Source organism: Prunus dulcis, chromosome 1, assembly GCF_902201215.1.
Source record: "Prunus dulcis chromosome 1, ALMONDv2, whole genome shotgun sequence".
NCBI classification, from domain to species: Eukaryota; Viridiplantae; Streptophyta; class Magnoliopsida; order Rosales; family Rosaceae; genus Prunus; species Prunus dulcis.
Window position 1 is genome coordinate 31,432,789 of NC_047650.1, and position 20,409 is coordinate 31,453,197.

The 20,409-nt window shown below is 36.5% G+C and overlaps 4 protein-coding genes across 4 annotated transcripts; 2 read left to right on the top strand and 2 right to left on the bottom strand.

Moving 5' to 3' along the window:
* Positions 1-734: 734 nt before the first annotated feature.
* LOC117615121 (zinc finger protein 1-like) lies at positions 735-1,887 on the bottom strand. The gene has a single exon (XM_034344126.1). The coding sequence runs from the start codon at positions 1,726-1,728 to the stop codon at positions 877-879; it is 852 nt and encodes a 283-aa protein (XP_034200017.1). The 5' UTR covers positions 1,729-1,887; the 3' UTR covers positions 735-876.
* Positions 1,888-4,576: 2,689 nt separating this feature from the next.
* LOC117613342 (class V chitinase CHIT5a-like) lies at positions 4,577-6,440 on the top strand. Its single transcript, XM_034341957.1, has 2 exons — positions 4,577-6,131; positions 6,233-6,440. Exons 1-2 carry the CDS (start codon positions 5,015-5,017, stop codon positions 6,253-6,255), a joined length of 1,140 nt encoding a protein of 379 aa, XP_034197848.1. The 5' UTR covers positions 4,577-5,014; the 3' UTR covers positions 6,256-6,440.
* A 4,763-nt stretch (positions 6,441-11,203) lies between these two features.
* On the top strand, positions 11,204-15,520 carry LOC117615745 (two-component response regulator ARR12-like). Its single transcript, XM_034344885.1, has 6 exons — positions 11,204-11,522; positions 12,265-12,417; positions 12,682-13,083; positions 13,332-13,408; positions 13,527-14,741; positions 15,164-15,520. The coding sequence occupies exons 1-6, from the start codon at positions 11,393-11,395 to the stop codon at positions 15,173-15,175; spliced, it is 1,989 nt and encodes a 662-aa protein (XP_034200776.1). The 5' UTR covers positions 11,204-11,392; the 3' UTR covers positions 15,176-15,520.
* Positions 15,521-15,897: 377 nt separating this feature from the next.
* Positions 15,898-19,308, bottom strand: LOC117615544 (brassinosteroid-related acyltransferase 1). The gene is made up of 3 exons (XM_034344644.1): positions 18,850-19,308; positions 17,008-17,496; positions 15,898-16,594 (listed from the first exon to the last, which is right to left on the bottom strand). The coding sequence occupies exons 1-3, from the start codon at positions 19,306-19,308 to the stop codon at positions 16,100-16,102; spliced, it is 1,443 nt and encodes a 480-aa protein (XP_034200535.1). The 3' UTR covers positions 15,898-16,099.
* Positions 19,309-20,409: the final 1,101 nt, after the last annotated feature.

Below are 20,409 nucleotides of genomic sequence, written 5' to 3' on the forward strand. Positions count from 1 at the left end.
TTGGGTTTCTTGTATTATCAAGTTGACACTTTCCACGTTCATCTATCTAATCCCCTTCGTCAGTGGCAGCTTTGTCTCAAGTTTAGAATAAAAATTCATTGTCTATTTTCTTTATTTGTATACAATTGATATTGGAGGGGCGCGGCATTCAAACACACATTAGGTATAAAGGTAACTGTCCTGTATTATTTGAGCTATTAGACCCTTCTTTTCGTTTTTAAATGTATGAAAAACGGCAAATTTTGATAAATTATGTGTTTATGATCTGTTTATTGTAAATCGGCAAAGATTATAGAATCAAATTTGTCTCATTGTATTTGATTGTTTGTTTTGTTTGGATCGAAGTAGACGGATAATCCTAAATTATTTGGAACGACACTCACAAGCGTCACACGTCCTTTCGAGTGCAAAGCATGACATTTTTGAATTTTTGTTGGGCCAAAACAGAGGAGCTCTGTTCTGTTACTGATTGTTGATAGCCAGATAATACCAATTGATTTGAAGGGAGTACATAAAAACTTCTGAACATGGCTCCACCTTCAAAATTTATCTGTTTTCTAAAATAAATTTCTATAATTGAAGAAAAATAACAAGAGGGTTTTTTCTGTTTTAGTTTTAACCAAAAGAGGATTAAACAGGTTGAAGAAAATGAAAAATTCTAACCCAGATAGCTATGGACAAGTTCAAAGCAAACCAAAAAGAAAAGGCTGTTGCCGTTCTAAAAAAAATTAAAATTTATACAACCATGAACCATATTCGAAATTTGAACAAGAAAATTTAAACAACATCTCAATACTAACAGAAAAAAGAAAACAAAAACAGAGGATCATATATGTTACATTGAATAAGAATTGTGCAGAGCCTATATTAAACTACCTAGAGCTTGAGGGACAAGTCAAGCTTCTTCATTTCCTCCTGATCACTCTTGAAACGACTGCCGTTTGCCAACCAGAATTTACCAATTTCGTCATTGGCTTGGGAACCCATCTTGTTCTTTCCCATGTCAAATCTACCAGCACCGCCTCTACCCGTCGTTTGGAAATTCTCTGCTGCTGCTGCGGCTAGCTTCCCAATTGCTGGTTGTTGATCAATGAGCGGTCTTGACCTGTAGCCACGATTTCCATACGAACTTCCGAACCCAATAGAAGATGATGACATATGAGAATTAGGCTTGTGAATCATTGAGTGCGCCTGAATGTCCAAAGTTTTGTGATTATAAGCAGCGCCATGGAGAGGGAGAGAAGCCAAGCTTGAAATATGGTGGTGATGGTGATGATGCAAGTAAGGGTACCCAAAACCTGCAGCTGCTGAGGCCATTACATGCGTCCCTAACATCCTCTGTCCTCTCTTTGCTAGGGTCCTCTCTCTTTTGTGGGCATTTTGGTGCCCTCCAAGTGCCTGTGAGCTGTAGAATTTTCTTTGACAGTAGTTGCATGAGAAAACTCTAGGCTCTGCCCCATCAGACCTAGGGGCAGCTGTACCTTCTGATGAACCCATGTCCAGGCAATCAATGAGGTTGAGTTCTGGATTGAACCCACCATTTGAATCCTCAAGATCTACTAAAATATTGGGCTTCATCTCTTTTTCTTGATCTTTATTAGCTTCCTCTTCATCTTCCTCAACTAGTTTTTGTTTGCTCTCTTTGGGGTCCTGAAGTGGTGTGTTTGGACATGGAGGAGCCTCTGGAGCAGAGATGATATATGTTTCATAATTCCTGGTTGGTTCCATTGCACAAATCTTGGAGCTCTTTTTTTCCTTCTTCTTCTGAGTTATCAACTGGGATTATGAAATTTGAGTTGATAGAAAAGCTAGCTAAGCAACAGGGATAAAAAGTTTATTGATGGGGGAAAAGTAAATTGCTTTGTGGTATAAATGGATAATGGAAGAATGCACTGTTCTACTAGCTTTTAAAATATTAGATCCTTTCATCAAATTAGATCTTTAAAGTATATTGGTAGGTTCACTTATTGTCATGCACTTTGATTGGATCAATGGAACTTTTTCACCGTTCGATCCATTTGCACGTATATATCATACATTAATAAATTGACCCCAAAAAAAACGAAAAACTTATTTTTAACAAGAAAGTATCGTTTTCCTTTGATATCATATCCAAGATTGTGTTTTTTTAACTGTAACATGCTCAATATTGTGCACCAAACTCAATAGCAGATGCACATCTGCCATTGTTGTCGTATATTGAATTTTTTATTTTATAAAATCAATCAAAGATGGGACATTCGAATTTGTGACTTATTTCGACATTGAGAAAATAAGTCCCTTAGAAAGACTTTGAGTTTTATTTTCTTAAAAAATAGACGGACTTGAAGCGACGGATAATCCCGGAAATGTCGCCCTAGCCAGGGCATGCAGTATGCCTCAGTACATTGAGTGTGCCCCTTACCACATTCTGTGGGGGCATCACTTTGCTTGGATGTTCCATAATCATCTCACTCTCATGTGTTGTGGACAGACCATTATTGACATCTTCCTATAATTTCATTGACTTATTTTCTCCATCTATATTGAGAATGAAATTAATCAATTACTTTGAGTTGGGGTCATGAAAATGAGGGTCCTTCTCAATGCCCTTTTTGGGTTATAATCATATCTTCCCTTTGAAAAACTAGACTGGAGAACTAGATCACAGGCTCAACACATGTTAGGTGGAGTAAATGTTATAATTACTGGTTTTTTTTACTTATAATTTATTTAGAGAAAAGCAATAGCATTTTATTGAGAAAGAGGAGAGTAACTAGTACAAAAATCGGGCTATGTCGTTGAGGATTAAGCGAGTATCTCTACACTAATGGACTCAGTCGTCGGTTTAACTGAGTAGCCTTACATGCTCAATCAAAGGCGGGAGCATGAACCTTATCTCCAATAGAGTGCCCCCGTCCCCCTCAGATAATTACTAGGTTTATAATTGTCATTTTCATAACCTAATAGCCATATCAAATATATATAATTAACTATCATTGCCAATAAGTGCATGTTTTATTTGTTCTCCTCCAAAATTTTATCGTATTCTAGCTAGCTGTTGTCAATTGTCTGGGCTCTAAATATAAAATCTAATCTTAAACTTCTCATAGAGTCCATGTTACTACAGTAATATAGTATTAGCACGCAAAGTACAGACATAAACTAAGTTGACAGACAGGTAAAGCCAATTTGGGTCGCTGGCATAAAGCCAAATATTCTTATATTTTTTTCAAAAGGAAAAAAAAGAAAAAAGAAAAGAAAAGAAAAAAAAGGAGAGATGATTTGTCAATGGTAGAGAAGGCGACAAATGGCCGACAAATAAAAAAGGGTGAAGGTGACGTGGAGTTGCTCATGCCAATATGCAATGATAGTGCAGTTACATGGTGCATTATTAATATTTAAACAGAAATAAATCAGCAAAGTTAACCCCGAAAGATAAGTATAATCTGAGTTTTAATATTGATAATTATTGCACGGGCATAAAGTCATTTTAGGCAACTTTCTCTTCTTTGGGCCAATCATAACCCCACATAAAAGTTTGGTAGAATAAAATGGGCATCGAGTGACTCACAACAACTGACTGAGTTCTGAGTGGAGTTTGGCATTTTACCCTGATTGGCTAAACTTAAGCGAAACAGACACCCCCATATGATTCTCCATGTAACATTCATAGTCATATCAAATGGGACCGAAATCTCTTTTCAAGATCTCTCTGTCTCTTTAAGCCAACTTCTCACTTCAAAACTCTAAAAGAAGAAACACAGGAAAGTTCCATTATTCCATTCCTCCATCCATCATCATCCTCGTCATCCTCGTCTCTCCTCCTCCACGTACAGATATACTTTCCATATCACCAACCCTAAGTTTGAAGTGAAACCACTCGCACACGAATACAGACACTTCCACTTACATTTCCCCACTCTTGGTCTTGTACCAAAAGACCAAGAGTGGACTCTAGTGAACCTCAGTCCAGCTCAGGCTTGTTAGTGGGTCGACCAAGCCACTAGGCCCGGCCTTAATTTGGGCTCATTCATATCCTAATTAAGGGGTCTGCCGACTCTAACTGCTGAGGTGGATCCATGCTTTCTCTGCTTTTGACTTTCTTTGCCAGCAACTATTTGACATTTTGATTGAGAAATGTGCAACATCATTATATTAAATATATAAAGTGAAGTTTACCCACTTTGAAGCTGAAGCATTCAACTTTGGCTAGTTTTGCTGATTTGATTGGACCAATCAAAATGCACTGAACCATACAATAAACATCTAGATAACCATTAGAAAGTCATCAAGTCAGTGGCTTGCTTTATTCACCAATCACCACTCAGTTTATCTAACATGGGATGTTAAGATACACCAATTATAATCCTACTTGACTTGTTCAATTGTCAATTGCCAACTGCATTTGTGGTCTTACAAGGATTCAACCAGATATCAGATCAGTGCATGTGATCATGATTCATGACTGTATGCTTCAAAACAAGATCAAAGTTAGTGGCTGCCCCATCATTCAAACCTTAAGAACTTGATGCTTGAAAGAATTTTCTTAATTTTATTGACAGCACAAGTCCAACTTTTCTATTCAATTTTTTCATGCGTTTTACCCAAACCCTGTAAATTAGTGGACTGGAAGAAAAAAACACTTAGACTCAAACTAGCTAGGACAGAAAGAGACAGAAGCAACTGGTCTGCAGACTCGTATTTATATTTGAGACCACCGCAACCAAATTTAACTTACCCTGTTTTTTTTTTCTTTCTATTTACTATTCCATTCCAAACAGAAAGAAGTTTTCTTCCTCCGTTTGTTTCTAGTTTGGCTGCATGTGTTTGATATTTTCCTCCTCCTCCTTGACCCCTACATGCTAATCTAGTTTGAAAATTATTAAAACATCTCCAGCAGGAAACTTCCACCATAAACTTCCAAGCATAAAACCAATTGTGACAACTTGGTTGATTCAAACCGTAGCCTATGCACTCGCCTGCTCTATAAAACAAACGCAATCAAACCCTGACAAAAATCAGAGCAGCAATAATGGGTACCCCAAAGTTCATGCCTTTTCTCATCTTTGTAATCTTCCTCACAACTCTACTTCAAAATTCTGAAGCAAACCAGTTTCCTTCTGTTCATCCACCTCACAAAGGGATCAGAGCAGCATATTGGCCATCGTTTAACACATTCCCAGCTTCCTCTATAGACACCTCCTACTTTACCCACATCTACTATGCCTTCCTCTTACCCGAACCCACCACTTACAAACTCAACCTCACCCAATTCGACCAAAAAACAATACCCCAATTCATCGGAGCTCTCCGTACCCGAAACCCGCCCGTCAAAACCCTTCTCTCCATCGGCGGCGGAGGTACCAACGCAACAGTATTTTCACTCATGGCTAGCACCCAGCTGACCCGGAAAGCCTTCATCAGTTCCTCCATTGAAGTGGCTCGAAAATTCGGGTTCCAAGGTCTCGACTTGGACTGGGAATTCCCGGCTGATGCTGTGGACATGTCAAATCTTGCCTTGCTGTACAAGGAATGGAGAAAAGCTCTGGACAATGAAGCTAGAATTAGCGGTAAACCGCGTTTACTTTTAACCTCCGCGGTATATTATGCGTCGAAATTTACCTTTTACGGCGGCCCGAGAGCGTATCCAGCCTGGGCAATAAGTAAATATCTGGATTGGGCGAGCCCGATGTGCTTTGATTATCACGGGTCATGGGAAAATTTCACTGGGCTGCATGCTGCGTTGTATGATTCCAAGAGTAATATTAGTACCAGTTATGGAATCGGGTCATGGATCCAAGCCGGAGTACCGCCCAATAAGCTCGTCATGGGGTTGCCACTATACGGGAGGACTTGGACGCTCCAGAACCCGATCGTGAATCGGGTTGGAGTGCCTGCTTTGGGTGTTGGGCCTGGGGACGGCGTTTTGGTTTTTCACCAAATAGTGAATTTTAACAAGAGAACTAATGCAACTGTTGTATTTGATAGCAAAGCGGTGGCGTATTATTCTTATTCGGGTAGCTCTTGGATCGGGTATGATGACGTCCGATCCGTGAACTTAAAGGTCCGGTTTGCGAAGTCGCTAGGCTTGGGTGGATACTTCTTTTGGGCTCTGGGTCAAGACAAAGACTGGACTATATCAAGCCAAGGTAAGTCTCCAGCCCACACTCAATTACCTCATTAGTATTTCGTTTCGTTTTAAAATTAGGTTTGATTTTAAATTTCTAATTCTTTGTTTCTTGTTTGGCAGCTTCAAATGCTTGGAAATACTGAAGGGAAATTGGAATATCCACTACTCCACATGTAGCCCACTATCATCTATTTGTATTTATGTTGTATGGTTAATTATCACATTGTAGCAAGGGCATTGTAGCGCAATCAATTAAGAACATTTATCTATGTATTTGAATTCTATGTTTGAATCTTCTTTCGTCAAATAATTAAAAAGATTCCAACTATGATTGCTTATCATGATATTCTTCGAACATAACCAAGTTGGCTAGAGCGGATGTGCTTTTCACTTAGCATCCGAGTTCAAATTACCCTCCTCATAGTTTAGATTAATTTAAAATAAATTATCACTTGTATTAAAAAAAATTATAATATTCTTCCAACATAACCAAAGGCTCATCTTCTTTTTCTTTTTTTCCTTTTTTTCCTTCAAGGTAAACATGAAACTAAACCTAGAGTTAATTCTTCACAATATCATGCAAAATCGCAACTCTAAGCTTATGTGGTTTGAAAACCATTGTGGAAATAAGGATATACATTAGTTCACATCTTGGTTAAACAATGACAAATTACACAACTATGTTAATTAATAATTTTTTAAAGTGCCAAGTTTATTGCTAAAAAACTTCGGACAAAATTAATGAGTACATGCCACCCAATATAGGAGCCCAAATTATAAAAAAACCCTATATGAAATGGATTTTAGAAACATACTCAAAACCCATTTACAACATAACAAAAAGTCTTTTAACTTCTTTTAAATTACAAAACTGCCATTGATTTCTTAAAACAAACTAAACCCCAAAACTTCATTAAAAAAGCTCAAAACACTCAATAGGGCATCAAAGTAATTTAATAATCAAAATTAAATTCAATAAGGCCAACTATCATATTTTGGGTTTGTTTATAGAAATTAAATGGTGTAGAGTTTATTTATAGTTTTAGTGCTAAGAATTGGTATATGACTAAATATCTTCCTTCTTTTTTTTTTTCCTCAAATAAAACCATGAATTTTCCCCCATAAAAAAAAGGATGGAATTAAAAAAAATGGAACATTCTAATATTGGGATTCTTTATACCAAAGCCAAATTGAACCAGGCAAGTTGGGTTTTGTGAAGGGTTTTTCCAAGCCTAGTAAGAGGCTTCACTATTTAAACTTTTCTTTGATACTATTCTCTCTCTTGGAATTTTTTTTTCAGGGTATATTTGATGATCATGTTCATGTTGGAAGTGGTGAACGATCTGCTGGACCATTCTCGCAATTATGCACCCGAAATTCAGAGCACAAAAAGCCCCAAACATTTTTTTGGACTGCAGAAATGCATCAAAAGTCTGTAGCTGCTGTTATTAAGCTGGGCATTGACAGTATGTTCTTCAATCTTTTGGGTTCCCTTATTTAAATTCTGCAATTGCTCATATGTTTGTTTTTTTATGCAGAGGCTCTTCCCAGCAAGATTCTAGATATATGATGAATGTTGAAAAGCTTACAATAGAAAATGTGGCAAGCCATCTCCAGCTATAAATTAATGCTCATATTTCTTCAGTTCAGTGCAGTCTTTTATTTTGTATTCTAGCAAGCATCTTATGCTCTTTACTTTTCTCATCTTTTTCGTTGCAGATATGCAGGCCTTACGTGAAAAAACTCAGCTGCCTGGCTTTACAGAAATAAATCCGCAATTGCCATTCTTACGTGGCTTCCCATGATTTAAAACAACGTGAAAATTCACTTGGTTCTTTTCTTCTAAGATAACAATTGCTTCACTTGGTTCTTATAAGCTCGTAGAATAAAAATTAATTACCATAAAGTTAATCGTAAATCACACATAACATGTAAATCATAACAAGCGTTGTACAAACCTAAAACTCTATTCGCATTTAAGAATTTAGACAACTCAACATCTCTATCCCTCACTAATTGCCAGCCGTTCATATTCGTATGTGTGTTCGTTGAAGAATAAAATAGCAAAATACTTAGATGATGAGGTAATCGATTAAGATAAAGGAAGGTTGTAGGAAAGTCACTCAACATGTTTAAAAATTGTGAGCATATATACCTCATAGGAGACAAGATTAGCTAAAGCTTCACCATTCACAAGCCTGCCTTATATTTAGCCAACTTGCATATTGTCCTTCCCCCCTACTAGTCACCACGCCCTACCCTCCTCTCTTAAAATATAATCATGCCAAACGGAAAGTCATGTGACTCAAAAAAGCAAAGGAATCTCAAGATTTTGCACCCAACATGAATCTTCTAAAATAATGCATATCACAACAAAGCATAACTATATTATATTATTTCATGCTTATAGAGAACAAGAAAGAGGGATAAGCTTTTGTTATCTATTAATATTTGTTGCCTTAGTCAATGATGCTGCTTTTGATCATCGTGTATTTATTTATATAAGCTCATTGGTGTCTCGTTTTGAGCCAGATAATGGTTGCATGATCCTCCAATCCAAGATGCCGTAGGAAGTAACTTAATTATATCATTATCAATCTTTAATCTTTGATGTTAAGATTATTTTACAATCAACCTATATGTAGGCTGTTGATTTTTGCTGACCACCTAATGGCCCCTTAATAAATTACGACGAGTCATTTTCATTCTTGGTCATTGATGATAACTCTAAATGAGTTCTTAAGTATAAAACTATGTTAGGTTTCAATTACAGTTTGATTGCAAGATCAGAATATTATCATCCATAAAACGCTATTTATATATAATGATTTAATTAATTAGTCTAGCTACTTGTATTGGTATTCTAATACAGTTTGTGCGCCGATAGAAGTTGGATGAAAACTTGTTTAACTTTCCTTTGAGGGCTTAAGTACGGATGGAAACCACTAAATATAATATTATATTAGGGATTTAGGGTAAATCACATTGTCTAAGATTATAACTTTTCACACAAAAAATCCGAAAAGCCTCATGCTACGTTTTTCTCCACTAAAATGAATCGATGACGCACTCAAGGACCAGGCTAGGTAGTGGGTTTTCCATTAAACTTGAATGTGATTGATTTGCTTGCTAGCTTTTCTTAGGATTGGCTCTCTCTCTCTCTCTCTCTCTCTCTCTCTCTCTCTCTCTGTGTAATAATCATCACTGTGTCTCTTTCTCCAATCCACGGTTCACCCACCCACCCTTTACAGGTTCCTGGATTTGTCTCTCTCACTTATTAAGGTGTGATTTTCGGGTATATATCTTTCTTTTTCATCTTTTTTTTTCTTTCTTTTTTTTGGGGGAGTGGTTTTGTTTTGAAATTCACAGTAAGAGGAAAACGATAAATGCACCTAGTTTTATTGTATCAACTTAATTAGGTGTAATTAAAAGAGGCCATGCTCTTTGATTTAGACCAAAATTAAGAATAATATAGCTTTTTTATAGGAGATGAGCACGACATGTCAAATTCGAAGAGAATCGTTTTTAACACGACATGTCAAATTCGAAGAGAATCGTTTTTAACTACTTCATTTACAAGTTTCTTACCAAATTAAAAAGAAAATTAGCAGCCAAATCATTGACTAAAGAAAATTGTTTGAAACGAAGACATTGGCTGTTTTTTAATTTCCAATGTGTTAATCTTTCAAAAGGAAGAAAAATCAACATATATATGTAAAGATAATAAATTTTTTTTAAAATACAAGCGATAGTCTAAACTATAAGGAGAAGGGGGTTCATACACACTACTAAGGTGTTAGAGGGGTTCAAATGCAGGTTAAGACCCTTTTTCACTTCTTCTAAAAACAGTATATTGTGGGAACTTGTTTTGAAATTCCAAGCCAAAAAAGGGAAGAAGATAATGAAGAAATTCAAAAATGTTATGAAAAAGAAGAGATTTGTTTTCTACCACAAGCCTTCCAAAAATAATATTTCTTAAAGTCTACAATATTCATTATTCAATATTGAAACAAAAGCTACTTATGTTATATTCTTTACATGACCAAACATTCTTCTTCGATCTTTTTTTTTTTTATGACCAAAAGGATCTTTTTTCCCTCATTATTGAAGGTAATTATGAAACCAAATATAGAACTAAATCTTAACAATATCATGTAAATTGCAACTCTAGATTGGGTGTTTCCTAAGAATCATGGTGGAAAAATAAGTTACAAATCGACAAGTATTTAACATTTATAATGCACCAAATTAACTCGGGTTCCTAAATCCCGATCTAGACCACTGTATTTGAATTTCAAATGTTGCATGCGATACATTCTTTTGCAAAAACATGAAGGAAAAAGTCAAGACAATGCATAGACTACATGTAAATTTCAACAAAATCTAATGAAAATATAATATTAAAAGAACCAACTAGGAAATTTTGACAAAAAGGAATATGAAAAAGAAAAACATTTTTGAGAGGAAGACGATAGTATTTTATTGAAGAAACATGAATAACTAGTAGAAAAACCGGGCGGGCTATGTTGTATTTTATGAAAAAGAAAAACATTTTTGTGGATTTACTTCTCTTCCATTTAATAAATCATATCAGAATCTTCAGTTAAATCTTTCGGCTGCAGATAAAATCATAAAAGAACCAGTCAACTTGGTAAGATTCTCTTTTTCCCCATATGTATTTTTCAGTTTTAATGCTAATTCGTTTGTTCCTTATTTGGAAAATTCGAATTTCCTTTTTCTTATTGGGTACCAAAAATTCTAATTTCTTATTTTTGAAAAAGTCATAACACAAAAAACATTAAGAAGGGAAGAAACTCAAAATCAAAATTAATGCGAGATCATAATAATGAGAATCAACTGAACCCAAAACCAGAAAAAAAGAAAGGGTCCATTTCAGGAAAGTCTACAGAGTCTAATTCTTCTTCCTTCTCTCACAGTCCATACATAGTTCAAATTCCTTTTCTCTCTCTTTCAACGCATAAACTCACACACACACACACACACCAAGAGAGAGAAAGAGAGACCTTCATTAATAATATTCTATGTTTACCACTAATCGCATTCCTTAATCTCTCTCTCGCTCTCTCTCTCTCTCTCTCTAATCACCCAACCCATTAGACTTTACAAGTCATTTTCTCTGCATCTTTGTGTTTTTATTGATTCTGGGTTTTGCTGGTTTTGTCCAAAACCCAAAAAAGCAAGAGGCTTCAACATTCAAACTTCACTTCTCTCTCTTCCATTTTTATTTTCCGAGTTTGTCAAGTTCTCTGCTTGAGAAAAATGACTGTTGAGGGGGTACTTGATGAACCCAGAGACCAATTTCCCATTGGAATGCGTGTGCTTGCCGTGGATGATGATCCCATTTGCCTTAAGCTCTTAGATGCTCTACTCCGTCGGTGCAAATATCATGGTTTGTTAATGGGGTTTCTGTGATGCCTTCTGGTTTTGTTTGGTGCTAAAATGGTGTTTTTTGTTTAGATTTTGTGTTGCTGTTGGTAGTTTTCATTTTGGTTATGTAAATTTATAGCACCTCCGTGATTTGTTTGCACTTGGGGCTTTTTGCCAAAGTCAGTTTAATATATGTTTGTACGAAGATGGCTTCTTAGATATGTGTTTCTTGAAAAGATTTTGTGAGTCAATTTTATGTCTCCCTGATTCAATAATTTCTTGTAATATCCATTTGTATTTAAACGGTTGATCCAATCTTCTAAAATTAGGAGTAAAAGTCATGTTATTTCCCTTGAATTTAGAAACAAGAATATCTATCTCTAAGTTCTGTAATTTTGTCAGTCAATTTTATATTTTCTCCCTGATTCTGTAATTTCTTGTAATGATGATTTGCATATAAAAGGTTGATTCTTTTTACTAAAATTAGGAGAAAATGTTTTGTTTTTTCCTTTGAATTTAGAAATAAGATTATCTCTTAGATATTCTAGTCAATTAGAGGAGACAGGCATTCAGCAAATGGATTCTCAATTACATTCAAATTGAATTCTCTATTGCATTTTCTATAGGTACAATCAACATTTTCAGTTCTATTGGTTGAGTTGTGGTAGATTGGTCTGTTTTGGTTGCTCTTTTTTTGCATCTGTACGTTTGATTTTCCCCCTCGAAATTTGGTGGGTATATAGTAACCTTGATGGATCTTGCAGTTACCACTACCAGTCAGGCAATAACGGCATTGAAGTTATTGAGAGAAAACAAGAACAAGTTTGACCTGGTTATCAGTGATGTACATATGCCAGACATGGATGGATTCAAGTTGCTCGAGCTTGTAGGGCTTGAGATGGATCTCCCTGTTATAAGTAAAGCCACGCTAACTCTGCGCAATCTTCACTATGTTGTCTGTAGCTTTTTTTTTTTTTTTCTTTTCCCAATTTAAACTTTCCAATTAAACTTTTGATAACTGAATACAAAACTGTGAAATCCCTTTCATTTGTTTTGTTAAATTCTGAAATTTCGAGATATCTTAAATCTTTAAGATATTGGTAGAATTGTAGGAGCTCTTCTGCAGCTCTTGTTTTTAAGTTAGGATTCGTTACTAATTATAAATGTAAACATGTTCTTAGTGTTGTCTGCAAATGGGGATACCAAGCTTGTGATGAAGGGAATCACCCATGGAGCTTGTGATTACCTGCTAAAACCCGTCCGAATTGAGCAGTTAAAGAACATATGGCAACATGTGATAAGAAGAAAGAAAGTCGATTCAAAGGACCAGAATTCTTGCAATCAAGAAAAGTCACATGCTGGAAATGGTGAAGGAGGACCTGGATCAGCGGGCACAGGAAATTCAGATCAGAATGCAAAGCTCAATAAAAAACGGAAGGATCAGGACGAGGATGAGGATGATGATCGTGATGAGGACGGACATGATAATGACGATCCGTCAACCCAGAAAAAGCCTCGGGTTGTTTGGTCTCTAGAGCTGCATCGCAAGTTTGTGGCCGCTGTTAATCAGTTAGGCATTGACAGTATGTTCTTAATCCTTGGTCAAAGCTATTTGAGGAAATTATCCTTGTATTTGTGATAACCCTTAATATGTGGAATTCTTCAATCTTTTGGTCTTTTTTGAAATCATCTCTGAAGTTTCTGCATTTATAGCCTGGATTTGAAATTCCTAGTAGTGAGTAGATCATGTGTCCCAAATCTGTCATACTTTGTGTTTTTTATAAAGATTTTTTTAATACTAACTCTTTTGCTTAAATTTATTTGTATGCAGAGGCTGTACCCAAAAAGATTTTAGATTTGATGAATGTTGAAAAGCTTACAAGAGAAAATGTGGCAAGCCATCTCCAGGTATGAATGCTCATATTTCCTTAGTTCAAGACAGTAGTAATATTCTCTATTAAAAAAAAGACAGTATTAATATTCTATTATAGGAAGCTTATGTTGTTTTATTTTTTTGTTGTTGCAGAAATATAGGCTTTACCTGAAAAGAATCAGCCGTGTGGCAAACCAACAAGCTAATATGGTGGCAGCCTTAGGGACTTCTGATTCTTCATATTTGCGAATGACTTCTGTGAATGGAGTTGGAAATTTCCATCCATTGACGGGACCTGGTCAGTTTCATAACAATGCATTCAGATCCTTCCCACCTAGTGGGATGGTTGGTAGATTGAACACTCCTGCTGGTCTGGGTCTACATTGTCTTCCTTCTTCAGGAATGTTTCAATTGAGTCATGCACAGAATCCAAGCAACTCCATTAATGATCAGCCATTGATATTTCCTGGAAACCGTAATGGAAATATACTGCCAGCACCGTTGGAACTTGATCAACAACATGGTACTGAAGCTGCCTGCGTTGCAGACTTCTCTGCTGCTGTCAATGGTACAACAGTTTATCCTACTTCCAGTGGTCTCCCAGATGCAAAAGTGTTTAATAGCTCAAATGATGCTCTTGGGCTTGCAGACAACCCAATTTTAAGACACACTCGAGATTCTGAAGTTGGAAGAAATTATGTAAATCAGTCTTCTGTATCAAGGGCCTCCTTAAGATCAGAATTGTCACCACCTTTTTTGGATCATGGTAGGTTGAATGACAACTGGTCAAGCGCTTCTCAGCCATCTATGTTCTGCTCAAATTCATTTTCTTCACGTGACTCATTCAAACAACCTACTCTGCTTCAAAGTAACCTGAAGGACAATATGCCTGTTATGTCTTCACAAATTGGGAGCTCTCAGATTGATGTCTCTATCTCCTGTCAATCGCAGGATTCAAGATTTGGACTACCAATCCAAGCATCTGCAATCAGCAATAATTCTGGGCAAACAATTAATAATGACCCGTTTCAGGGGTGGGATGACCATAAGCCGGATTCCCAGTACCCATCAGATGTTATGTGTACCTCAGTGAACTCTTTGATGCCGGTTAATGATACTGTGGCTCCTTTTGACCAAAATTCGGACTCTAGAAGGATATCCTTCCAAAGAAACATGGGCTTCAATTCGATTGGACAATCTAATTTTCTCGATCCATTACTCATGAAATATGATGATGTTGAACTGACTCAGGATGCATCATTGAAGATGAGACCGGGGTACCTTATGGACCAACGGAAGCTGCAGGGCGGTTACAACCCCAACAATGTTGGGTCATTGGATGAGTTAGTGAGTGCAATGATGAAACAGGTAAGAAACTTATTTTACCTGCCTTGCTTATTACTGTTCGAACTTGGATTCACTGACATTCCTTCTACAATGTTTTGATAACCAAAAGATAAAGGTGAGCTTTGTGTAGTTTTGTGCAAGTTTTAGCAACACTTCTGGGGATCTGTTGAGGCTTAACAGTCCTTGTAGGGTCCTGTATGCTAAAAGACTTTGTGTTAAAATAGATCATGTTGGTTTCTGCCTCCGGATAGGTGCAACTTAGTTTTCATCATCCCCACTTGATTAAATTTTCTGTTTGGAGCTAGCCAACTTTCAACATAATCTGAAACAGTGCAGCCATTTCACTGTATATTTCTGGTTAATGCAAATTTAACATAGATGGTCTTCAGTGATAATATAAGCATTAGCTCTTTGAAACTCAATAACGTGAACTGGTGATGCAGGAAAGGAGATAAGGCGAAATCAATGGCGGGGAAGGTTCAATGGCCATATAGGGAAAAAAGAAAAGAAAAAAGGAGAGATCACTGTCCTTCACTCCTCTAGTTTCAGAGCATTTGTCTACATATTTACATTAATATCAAGTTTTGTATTTTCCTAGCAAGAATTAGTCTCCATTCTCTCTAGTTTAGTTGCACATTAATCCGTTTTAGATGTTTATCGAACAAAATTAGGGCTTGTTCAATCTGCAGTCATCCAGCCCCGGCAATGTATTAAGGAGTAGTTAATGATATCTCTTTGACTACACTACATATATGCTTTGGCTTCCCTTTAATATATTCTGCATAACTAGCATTCTATTCCTCACATGCAGCAGCTTTATTTTTTCTTCATTTTATATATATTACAAAAATGAAAGAAGAATTTGGTGAATTATTTAGTCTTATATGTGGCTCTACATACACGAATATGAAGATTACGATTTGATTGAGATAATGACAGGACTCAATTTATTGAAGCATCTTTCGTCTGACCAAGAAAAATGCATGTCACCATAATTTTCTAATTTGAGTTTGTTCTGTAATGTGCTTTACCAAACGACCATCACACATATATCTTGGAATAAATAGTTGTCTTTTGAACAACTCATATGGCAAATCATAATCATTAATATATGTATATATATTTATAATAATCTAATCATCAAAGACCACCTAAAGACTTGCTCACACTCCACCCCACGGCGCACCCCACAGCACTTACAAACAAAAAGAGAAAAGGTAGACGCAAAACAAATCAAACAGTTTCACAGCAAGTTGTTCTTTGTTTTTGTTACATTGGATCGACCAAACGAACTCTTGATCTATTCTAATCCTAACAGTACTTTTCTCGCTCGACTCACTGCCCGAGTGAGCCCCAAAAGCGGGTTAAGTTTTCACTGCTCATTTATTAGTGAGGAAGTAGCGAGTGAAGGCACTGAGGTAGTGTGGAAGCAATCCAACTCTCATGTCAATGCCCCTATTATCCCTAGGATTCTGCATAAAATATGCAACCTGTGGGATTGGAGAAACCAGTGGAGAAGCATAGGCTGCTGCTTCTTGCAAGAACCCAACTTTGTGGAAGGGCATTCTGGTCCAATCAGATATCAAAGTGAGCTCCTTGATAGGAGGCAGAGATGTCTGGGGCCCTGCAACTGCCTCCATATATGCCTTGACATAGTTGCTTGTAACAGAGCTCTTGGCTTCCCTTATCTTTTCAACAATGGCTTTGTGGGTCGCTTGCTCTACTTGCCCTGCTGTTAGGGCAACAGAGGCAAGGACATAGGCATTGCCGCTGAACCCTTCAGGGAGTGGAGGCTCCACCTTGTTCCTCGCGTCCACGGCAAATTGCAGGCACATCATCGTCTCCTTCCTCGCTCCTAAAGCTTTCGTCTTTGCCTGATAAATTCACTTAAATTATTCATGAATCTTCAATTTTGTGATGAACAATTAGAAAGAAATACTATTATGGATTAACCCAACAATTCGTTAAGTTTGACGTTGCTCTTGATTATTGAGTTTATGTCTTTGATTTGATTGATGAGTAGTTGCATATAAACTGGTACGTGGGAACTACTTCCAAAAAAGGAAAAGAAAAAAAAAAGACAGTATTTCTTTCGTATACGTAGGTTAATACAAGACTACAAGTGGAGTCTCAACCCAAAGTGAATATTCCCGAACTTTTAAACTCCTTTAAAATCTCAATTGAATACATTAGTATGTCGAATTTTCATAAAAACTCAAATAATTTTTGTGGTAGGTAATTTTGATAAAACTAAATTTTCAGTGGCAAATTGAATTGATAAATTTACCTTCCAGAGGTGAGCAGCAACAACTTCAAAGGATGAACAAGAAAAACCATCCATGTCACCACCAAAAACCTCCCTCTTCAAACTCTCTATCAACGCACCGCTCAAATGAAAGGTTTTATGAACATAATTATTCTCAATTTGATCCAATTTTATCTGGTCACTGGATGCTGCTGCTGCTTGCATTATCAATTGGTACAAATGATCCACGGCAGCAGCCCTTGTCAATACCGAAGGGACGACGTCGTTCCCATTTTGCAACAACTTTGCACCAACCCCTTTTGGAGCTTCATGAGCAAACTTACCCATCAACAGTGTCCCTCTGTCGTGCACTGGCAACTTATTGGGCAGCTCCAAAGCTTTGTGTTGTTTCATAATTACAGCAGAATTTGAAGCCCATGCACACATAAAGTCATATGCCGCCGGACCATCAAACAGCGAATGGCTGATACCAATACCTATTGAATAGCCTCCACACCCAAACTTGGTCACCTACACCAACGTAACCATTCCAAGAATAATTTAACCAACTTAATTCAATTACAGCATACATATTTTTTAATATATAAACGATAATTTAAATTACTCTAAATTAATTTAATCTATGCATGAAAAAGGAAACTCACACTTTGGTGATATGGGGCGGACTCACTGTCCCTGTCAACTGGTTACACACATATTTTCCTTGTTTAGTGTATAGGAAGAATGCTTCCAAATTAAGGTGTTTTTTCTTATATGTAATTTCAAGAAACCCTAATGAAGAATAAACAAAGATTTGTCTGAAAAATAATGAATAATATTAAATTTATTAAAACAGAAATAAAGATAATAATAATAAGAAAAATGGAATTGGTCCAATTGGGATTTGTTCTAGCTATGAAGAGGGTTAATTTCAAGAAACACATTAATGTCTTTGAACAATTAACACACACATATATATACATGATTTTTCTCTTTAAATTAAGAAATGCATATATATATTGAAGGGAAATTTGCATAAATACCATCTAAACTTTTAAGTATGTGAGCGATTATCACATGAACTTTTAATTTTAATTATTAACCACCTAAACTTTATAAAATGAAGCCATTTATCACCTACGTGTAACTCCGTTAAGATTTTTGTTAAGTCAAGCATATTATCTCTCGCCTCCCCCAACGTCTTTCTCCTCCAATACCAATTTGCAATTCAAGGTGAAGTCTTACAAAAAGTGGAAGATATGCTCAAGAGTGCTAAACATACCCTAGTTCTCTAATACATTAAAACCTAGCAATCAAGTCCTTTTCCTTTTTTCTTTGTGCTAGTAAAATCAAACTTGGCAAACCTAGTTATGGCTGAATTTGTTATTGATTTGCAGAGCTTGGCCTATTGTTTGTGCAGTTGGAGAGAGAGAGAGATAGAGAGGAGGGGAGTTTTAGGGCGAGGGTGGGGTAGGAGGGATGGATTGTTGTGGGCTGTGGCCTTTTGGCTGGGAAGGGGGCTGTCGTGAAGGAGAAGGGGGAAGGGGAGCTAGTGGGATGATTAGGTTGAATTCTTTTTCTTCTTTTTAATTATGTTAGTTTTAAAAAATGTTTTTAATTGTAATAAATTTGGCGAAAAAAATTACAATAAATTGATGAAAATGTTCTTTTAAAAATATCATATGTTGAACTTGTGATTTTATTTAACGGAAATTTTAATGGAGTTACACGTATGAGGTAGCTACACTTTGCAAAGTTGAGGTAGTTAATGGTAAAAATTGAAAATTCATGTGATAAAAGCATACACGGCTAAAAGTTTAGGTGCTATTAATTACGCAAATTTCCCCATATTGAAATAAGGTCATCAATTTGATGAGCACGTACCTGAGCAACAACCAAAGGCATCTGAGAGAAGTCTCCATCAAACACAGGCTTGTAAACCAACTTCTCCAAAAGGTCATTGTACTGAGAGAGGTCTCCAAGCTCAGAGATCTCAACCTGCGTCTCTGCCTCAACCAGAATAGCTCCTTTGTTGTTGCACCACAAGTTAAGCTTATTTCCATCACTAGGGTTCAAGGTCAACCTCCCCGCCGCCGGGTACCACACCGACAGAGCCTCCTCTAAGCCACACTTCAAGCCTCTGAAAACTGAATCACGATCAACGAACAAATTATTATTCTCGTGTTCATAAAAGAAAACCAAGTACATATGGACTGGACACTGCCTGTCCAAGTTTGAGAGGCTGAGAATTTTTGGAGGGTGCACAACTTTTGGAAACACAGACGCGGTTTTGGTGATCGAAACAACCCTTAAGTGATCACCAAAATCAGGTTCTGTGGCCATGAAAGATGAGATTGTACTAAAAGCTGTTTAATTCTAGCAAGTGCAGGTTTTTTTTTTTCCGAGCTTAGCTTGGCCTTAACTAACAACTGTGACAGAGAGAGAGGTGAGGAGTTGGGTAAATATATAGAGATGGGTAGGGAGGTTAGTTAATTATATGGCTACTACTCAGAACCAATCACATGCTTTTGCATGGTACTGTGTACTTTTTATCATGAAAGAAATTAAATACTGAATTAATAGGTGAATTTAAGACAATAGTACTATATATATACATATCCCCTCCTCCTCCTCCTGTGCTGTTTTCTATAGTGTTATGATCTGTCTCGCACTTGGAAACCCACTACCTCTCTCTCTCTCTCTAGACTCTAGTCCATCATCTTCCATGGGTGGACCCCAGGGAGTACGTCTATTTGGTGGGACCATCGCAGACGTTCATTTTTTTCTTGAGCTAGCTATGTCGATAATAATTCAAGTTAATGAGGTGAAAAAAATGGAAAACTTAATGTTACATATATTAATTTGGAGACTTATCACATCACATCTATCTGTAACCCTAGCTTTGTCTGTTACGTATTCTGGAGCCAGGTGCTGCAAATAATCAGAGGTCTTTTTGATATTTCCAAAAGCTTCCCGTCTGTAATAATGTATGAAGAAGCATGTCATATGAGGTTAAGAGCAACATGTGCCTTTGTCACATCGACTAAACAAAAACATTCTACTTTAAAAACTACATTTATATATACTAATTATATATATATATATATATATTAAGGTAGTTAGGACGTTACTTCGAACATCTGTTAAGTTTCCATGCATGTCACTTCCATAACATTGACAATTAGACTTTGCCCTTTCGATTTTTATATGTTTATTTTCAATATTTTAATCCCATTCTCATTACTGTAATTTGGTTTGAATTTTTATATAAGCGATATTGGATAAAGGGGAATCGAAACTAAGATCTCGGGTGCAGGGGTAAATGTTCTTACCCACTTATTGATGTTTAATTTGATTTAGCTCCAAACTAAAGTAGATACTCAAGTTCAATCCTTCTATAGGGCATACATATCTATAATATATGTATATACGCAGTTGAAAACA

Bases quoted from the DNA above. Each gene is read 5' to 3' on its own strand.
- LOC117615745 (XM_034344885.1), top strand. From the start codon at position 11,393: ATGACTGTTGAGGGGGTACTTGATGAACCCAGAGACCAATTTCCCATT. The intron at 13,084-13,331 runs GTATGTTCTTAA...ATTTGTATGCAG, and splicing joins TAATCAGTTAGGCATTGACA to AGGCTGTACCCAAAAAGATT. The intron at 13,409-13,526 runs GTATGAATGCTC...TTGTTGTTGCAG, and splicing joins ATGTGGCAAGCCATCTCCAG to AAATATAGGCTTTACCTGAA.
- LOC117615121 (XM_034344126.1), bottom strand. From the start codon at position 1,728: ATGGAACCAACCAGGAATTATGAAACATATATCATCTCTGCTCCAGAG.
- LOC117613342 (XM_034341957.1), top strand. From the start codon at position 5,015: ATGGGTACCCCAAAGTTCATGCCTTTTCTCATCTTTGTAATCTTCCTC. The intron at 6,132-6,232 runs GTAAGTCTCCAG...CTTGTTTGGCAG, and splicing joins CTGGACTATATCAAGCCAAG to CTTCAAATGCTTGGAAATAC.
- LOC117615544 (XM_034344644.1), bottom strand. From the start codon at position 19,308: ATGGCCACAGAACCTGATTTTGGTGATCACTTAAGGGTTGTTTCGATC. The intron at 17,497-18,849 runs GTACGTGCTCAT...ACGTTGGTGTAG, and splicing joins TGCCTTTGGTTGTTGCTCAG to GTGACCAAGTTTGGGTGTGG. The intron at 16,595-17,007 runs GTAAATTTATCA...TGAATTTATCAG, and splicing joins TTGCTGCTCACCTCTGGAAG to GCAAAGACGAAAGCTTTAGG.